Here is a 6,388-nt window from a genome sequence, read left to right as displayed (position 1 = left end):
TCATCTCAAGATTGCAAAAGAAACACCTCAAAAACAAAAACAAAAAATGGCGATCGTAATTGACTTGTTTCAGTTCTTTATGCTATCACCAGTTTTGTCTCTTGGGTCTGTTGGATGGTGAAAAATTACCATGTCTAGTTCCTTGGATAAACAGGTACCTATCCTAATGAGTAATGGTCCAAGTTCAAGGAGTGCCATCTTGAATGAATCAGACTCTTAGGATAGAATTGAAGCCCAAGCAGAAAGCTAGAATCATACATGGCCTGATAACGAATAAAAAAAAAAACTCAGCTACAGGTTACAGAATGGGGTGATGGTTATTAACTTTGTGGTCACAAAGCTGGAGGGTGACAACTACCCCTTCTTCCAGAGAGGTACCATTTAAACGAGACACTCCAAATCCAGCAAAGATTGCTACGAATGGATGTTGGGCTGGTCTCCTCACCTCCAAAACCTAATCTATTCAGATATCAACTTTGATTCAATGAAACCCTCCAATATTACAAGAAAAGGGAGGAAGAATACGAGACCAAAATTTTCTATATCATTTACAATTATACAGGTTCAATAAATTTGGTGTCAATGAATCTGTCACTCTGCCCCGAAAAAGAAAAAGTAACATGGAAAAAACAAAAGAAAACATAAGTTCTGTATACACTTTTTTCTGACGAAGAACCCTGAATAGCAGTTCTCCAGACCGCTGCTGCCAAAATTCCCTGTTGCCTGAGGCAAAGACTGCCTGAAGCAATATGAAAAAATGAATTGTACAAGCAAATGAACATTTCAACACTCTCTTGACTGTGCTCTTTATTTTGTTAACTGCCCACGAATGAATCCATCCGGGTGCAAAGTCATGTAAATCTTTCACTTGTCTGAGTTGTCAACTTAACATGCTTATCTGGGTTTCAATCACACTTCCCCTGCTATCGTCAATGACAGCACTAAAACCTCTTGACAGCCATAATATCACGCTGAGAGTTGGATCAACCACTCTCCAATTGTTTTCCCACAAGGGAACACTTGTGGTCCCTGACAGGCTTCCAGAGCATCCTTCAAAATGTATGATCGTGAAGAACAGAAATGAACTCAGACAAGACCGTCAAGGAGACTTCAGTCCGAGCTTTCTGTGAAAGCCACCGAGGATGGTACAGAGTCAGAGGCATCAGCAAGGGCTTCAAGCATCATTATGACCTCTGAGGTGTCATCTAAATAATACTTGGCTTTACTAGGTTTTTGACCAACAGTGCAGGCATAAACAGAAGTATTAGATGAAAGGACTCCACTGTTCATTGCATCTCCAATTATCTCAAACATGTCTTCATCAGATCTGTCGTCACCAATGCATAATACAAAATCAGCTTGCCGACCCCTTTCAGTCATTGATGCAAAGATCTTCTCTGCAACTACACCTTTGCTGACTCCCTGTGATCATGGCAATCGGTGAATGAATACACAAAGAAATTGAAATAACAATCTCTTCATTATTAATTAGCATAAGTAGCCAACATTTAAAGCAACCAAGTAGGCAAGCTGATAAGCTCACTAAAGTGGAATATAAAGTGGCACAATGATAGCATATCATCATCCAGCAACAACATTTTCCCCCTTAGACCTCCTTACAGAGGCCTCTTTCTCCATTCAGAAGGGGGACTGGATGGAGAAGAGTTGGAATTAGTTAAAAAAAAAAGGTCCAAAGAGCATTGTATGTAGAAGCTATCAATTGGAGTTGCCAGGCAACATGTCTGCAAAAACTTTCTGCCAGAACTCAGAACGGGCAGCTCACAAAGAGGAAAGGAGGGGCATCCCCCTTCCCTGTAGCGAAGGCTAGTTGTCACCAATTAAAGAGAGAGAGGATTCAGAGAAAAGCAAGCTAAACCCGAGGTTAATAAATTCAATGGAAGTGAATGACTATTAAATGCATACAGCTTAACACAGACATTTTCCAGACAAGTTACCAACCAGTGTTTAAACCAGGAAAAAGCACTAGAAGTCTAATACTTGAAGATCCAGTCATATTTGACTATTTTCTTAACCACTTATTCTACTATTATTGTAGACTAGGGATGTCAATAGTAAGGACTAGAGTTTCATCTAGTCATGCTAATAGCATATTACAAGGCCTTACTACATCCAATCAGCCACACCTGGTCAGTGGTCACAGCTCACACTGTCGAGAAACAATTAATAATAGACATACCAAAGTGCATTTATAAATAATTTTACAGATCATACAAATCCATGAAATGCAAATGGATTGAGGAAAGTTTCAAAGAGTGACTCCGAGGAAAGTTTCAAAGAGTGACTCCGAGGAAAGTTTCAAAGAGTGACTCCAAGGAAAGTTAATCCATGCCTCAGAGGACAATCATACAGAAACAGGAAGATAATCGAGTTCTTTATGAACTCTAGGCCAAAAAATTGAGAGCACGTTGGAAAAAAAAAAGAAAAGTATATAATAAGCTTCACATTTACACTTCAGCTTTTTGGCATACTACTTCTTCACATAATATAAGCAATTATCAGGAAGATTCAGTGCCCAAGGACAAGAGGAAATAAGCAGATGAATCACTGAGGAAGAAACTAGAAAACATTATTTCAACTTGCATTTAATTCTTCACAAGAAAATCCGAAGGACTTTCAACAGCCACACAGGTCCATCACTAAAGCATAATTATCTTTCGAAAGGACCTTTTTTGGATTAATTAGTTCCATGTCTTCCCCACAAGAAAACCTAGAAAGATTTTAATGCGCTGGTGTCAGTTTTATACAAGAGGACCAGCAAGGAGACAGAAAGACACAATCTGTCAGAGAAGCCTGAAATCCATCCATGTGCAAAGCAAAGCAAAGACCGAGCTATGATGTACCTGGGGTTTGACTTCTACAATGAACTGACCACTCTTCACTGCAACTGGTTCATTTGCCAGCACGCTTTCAAGGTGTTCTAACATTTCCTTTGCCTGACTGGAACCAAAACCTGGATCAGCATCCCTATGATGCCAGACAATTGCACTTTCTTTATTCTCAATGTAGGAGCCATCTGTAGATTCAGTATATAGCTGCATTACAGGCTCAGCTAGCTGCATCCACCCAAAGTCATTGCTCTGCCCACACATTTCCCATTCTCCATCAGAAGGCCACCTGAAAAACATCACCACATGCAAATAAATAGCTATAAAAGGAAAAGAACCAAGATAAAAACCAAAAAATAATAGCAGAGAGCTAACCTTAGATAGTATCCATGTTCAGCAGCTATACCAAGATTCTTGCATGGAGAAAACCACTTACCCAGACTGTCCCTTCCTCGTCCACTAACAAGAAAGACAGTATTCTTTACATCACTGCAGAGTTTGTTAAAGATTGAAATAACCTCCTGACTGGGGATCTTACTGATTGTTGTTTGAGGCATCACAGTACCATCATAATCCAAAAGAATTGCCCGATTTTTAGCTCTTGAATAATCAGACACTATATCATCAATTGACAACTTTCTAAAATTAGGGTCAAGTGCAACAACCCTAAAACCAAAGCTCAAACCTATTCCCCAACACCTGCGTCTGAAATGATCCTTGCAAGTTCTTTCCAAATCTTGGAAGAAGCTACGCGACCAATAGGCAACATCATGGGTGCTGACATATTTATAATGCTTCTCATGGCGCAACTGTTTCTCAGCATCCTGCATTGAAATGGCCTCATGTAATGCTTCAGCAGTTGCTTCAACATTCCAAGGGTTAACTCGAATAGCACCGCTGAGTGAAGGAGAGCATCCAATGAACTCAGAAACCACTATCATGCTTTTCTTGGGAGAATTTGAATCAGAAGTAGACTCGGACCCCGGGATTCCTTGCCTGCAAACTATGTACTCATATGGAGTCAGGTTCATTCCATCCCTTACAGCTGTAACTACAACACATTCAGCTGCAGTGTAATATGCTGCTCTCTCACTGAGGGAAACTGGTCTATCAATAAAGATAATGGGTTCATAACCAGGCTGCCGGAAATTATCATTGATTCTCTTGCAGCTAGCTTGTATCTCTGCTTGAATTTCCTCTAAATCCTTGCCCTTCCCTCTAGCAGGATTGGCAATCTGCACTAGGACTGCCCTTCCCAGCCACTTAGGGTGCTGGTTTAGCATTTGCTCCATTGCCAAAAGCTTTAAATTGACACCTTTAAAAATGTCCATGTCGTCTACTCCAAGCAACACTGTTTGGCCTGCAAATTGTTGTTTGAGCTCTTCCAGCCTCCATTCTTTATCTGCAAACTTCAACACAGATTCAATCTGTCCCATATGAATCCCGACAGGCATGATCTTTATCCCCACCGTCCTTCCGAAGTACTCTAATCCAATGTAACCCCTTTTCGACTGATACTCCAAACCAAGCATACGGCTACAGCAAGAAAGGAAATGCCGGGCATAGTCAAATGTATGGAACCCAATAAGATCAGCATTCAGCAGTGCCTTCAAAATCTCCTCTCTCAATGGTAGAGTCCTATAAATCTCTGATGAAGGGAAGGGGCTGTGTAGGAAAAAACCCATTCTTAACCGATTAAAGCGCCTCCGCAGGATAGTAGGCAGAACCATCAGATGATAATCATGAATCCAAACATAATCATCATCAGGATTTATCACCTCAATAACTTTCTGTGAGAAGATCTTGTTTGCTGCAACATACGCCTCCCACCAAGAGCGGTCAAATCGACCCCCATGACTGGCAGAAAATGGTAGCATATAATGGAAAAGTGGCCACAAATGTTGCTTACAGAAGCCATGATAATATTTGGCCAGAATGTCTGGAGGCAAAAATGCCGGTACACACTTGAACCTATCCAACAGTAACTGCGAAACATCATCCTGTTCACTAGAATCGACCTCTACTCTCAAAGACCCTACATATATAACCTCCATATCATCTGGTAAGCCGTCCTTTATATGCAAAAACAATGAATCCTCATCCCAACTAAAACTCCAACCTACATTATCTGGCCTACGTTTTGCCTTTACAGGAAGCTGATTAGCCACAATAATCACACGGTCTACGGCAACAGATGACTGAACATCCGACGAAACACTGTTAGCTTGATCATCATCCAGCTCAGAAATTACCCCAGGAACTGTCATTACCCGTGGGAGGCGCTTTCTTTCGCCTCTTTCACGGCCCATCACAGGGAAATTACCGGATGCTAGATCCAGTAAATTAGTATATGATCTGGACATCATCTTTACACCAACTTTTGTTCAACAATCTAACAATCAAGAATCAGTGAAAATCATATAACAAAATCAACAACACCAAGAATGCTTCTTTATCCAAACCAACACCAATTCACCAACCTCAAGATTGCTTCTTTCTATGCAAACCAACACCAATTCACCAGGATCTGAAAAAGGTTTCATCCAAAACCAAGCAATAAACAAAAAAAAACGTTAAATTCAATAAAAATTAGATCCATGCAATCAAACAGAAACCCTTGTGCTAAATGCGGTAAAAATCCAATCTTCAACCTTAAAATGGATTAATGATTACCCCTATTCATACATGCATGTCATATTAACACTAGAAAAACAAAAAAAAAAAAAAAAAAGAAGCCTTTCAATCTTTTTCCTTAATTTAGAAATTTATCCAATCAAACAAATACATAAATAACTGGAAAATGTGGGGGAAAAAATGGAAAGTTGAAACTGACCTTTGTGTATAATGATGAAAATTTGTCTACAAGATATTTCTTTTATCTTTAGGATCTGATAGTCAAATCCAAAAACTCTGCTTTCAGTCAGATAGAAATCTAGGGTTTAGTCTATCTCTCTCTCTCTCTTTCTCTTCTCCCCCTCAAAAATCAGTTCTTTCCCTCTGGTTTCCGTGTGAAGGCTGAGTGCTTTTGAATAAATATTTTTTTAAAAAAATTTTTCTTCAAAAAATATAAAATAAAAAGTGAGAAAATATAAAACAGGATAAGGTCGGCCAGCGTATACTTTGTGGTGCCAACTGGCACACTTGTGCTATTCTGTCACGCGCTGTCTTCAACGGTACATGGCACGCGTCAGGTGAATGGTCTATCCACGCGTCGGGTATCTATGCTGTTTGATCAAGTGAGGATTGAGTGGTTTTAATTCCCCATATGGACCACAAGCAAGCCATTAGGGTAATGCCACGTGGGAGATTGAGGTGTCAATGCCACGTGGGCATAAAGGGTGAGAAAGGGACTTGTTGACAGTGTCATCCGCGGAGTAGAAGAATATACTGCTTTCTTGAGGAGTCGAGGGGTGGGGACAGAAATTCAGCGGTGCCACGTGGATGGGCCCTGGGGCAAATTTAGCGGATAAGGCGCAAGAATTTTAAGGGGTGCTGACCTGGCAGTGGTGTTACATCATTCATGACGTCACCTCACCGATGTG

The 6,388-nt window shown here is 40.4% G+C and overlaps 1 protein-coding gene across 2 annotated transcripts; it reads right to left on the bottom strand.

Annotated features, from left to right (window-relative positions):
• Positions 1-522: 522 nt before the first annotated feature.
• LOC113726204 (probable alpha,alpha-trehalose-phosphate synthase [UDP-forming] 7) lies at positions 523-5,905 on the bottom strand. Of its 2 annotated transcripts, XM_027249789.2 has the most exons (5): positions 5,680-5,905; positions 5,327-5,373; positions 3,222-5,238; positions 2,862-3,135; positions 523-1,422 (listed from the first exon to the last, which is right to left on the bottom strand). In XM_027249789.2, exons 3-5 carry the CDS (start codon positions 5,210-5,212, stop codon positions 1,111-1,113), a joined length of 2,577 nt encoding a protein of 858 aa, XP_027105590.1. In that variant the 5' UTR covers positions 5,213-5,238; positions 5,327-5,373; positions 5,680-5,905; the 3' UTR covers positions 523-1,110. The 2 variants fall into 2 exon arrangements, with proteins under 2 accessions (XP_027105590.1, XP_027105589.1); XM_027249788.2 differs by having other exon boundaries at positions 3,222-5,373.
• Positions 5,906-6,388: the final 483 nt, after the last annotated feature.

The sequence above is a fragment of the Coffea arabica genome, chromosome 2c, assembly GCF_036785885.1.
Source record: "Coffea arabica cultivar ET-39 chromosome 2c, Coffea Arabica ET-39 HiFi, whole genome shotgun sequence".
Classification (NCBI taxonomy): Eukaryota; Viridiplantae; Streptophyta; class Magnoliopsida; order Gentianales; family Rubiaceae; genus Coffea; species Coffea arabica.
The sequence above is the reverse complement of the archived record's forward strand: the minus strand, read 5'-3'. Positions and strand labels throughout refer to the sequence as shown.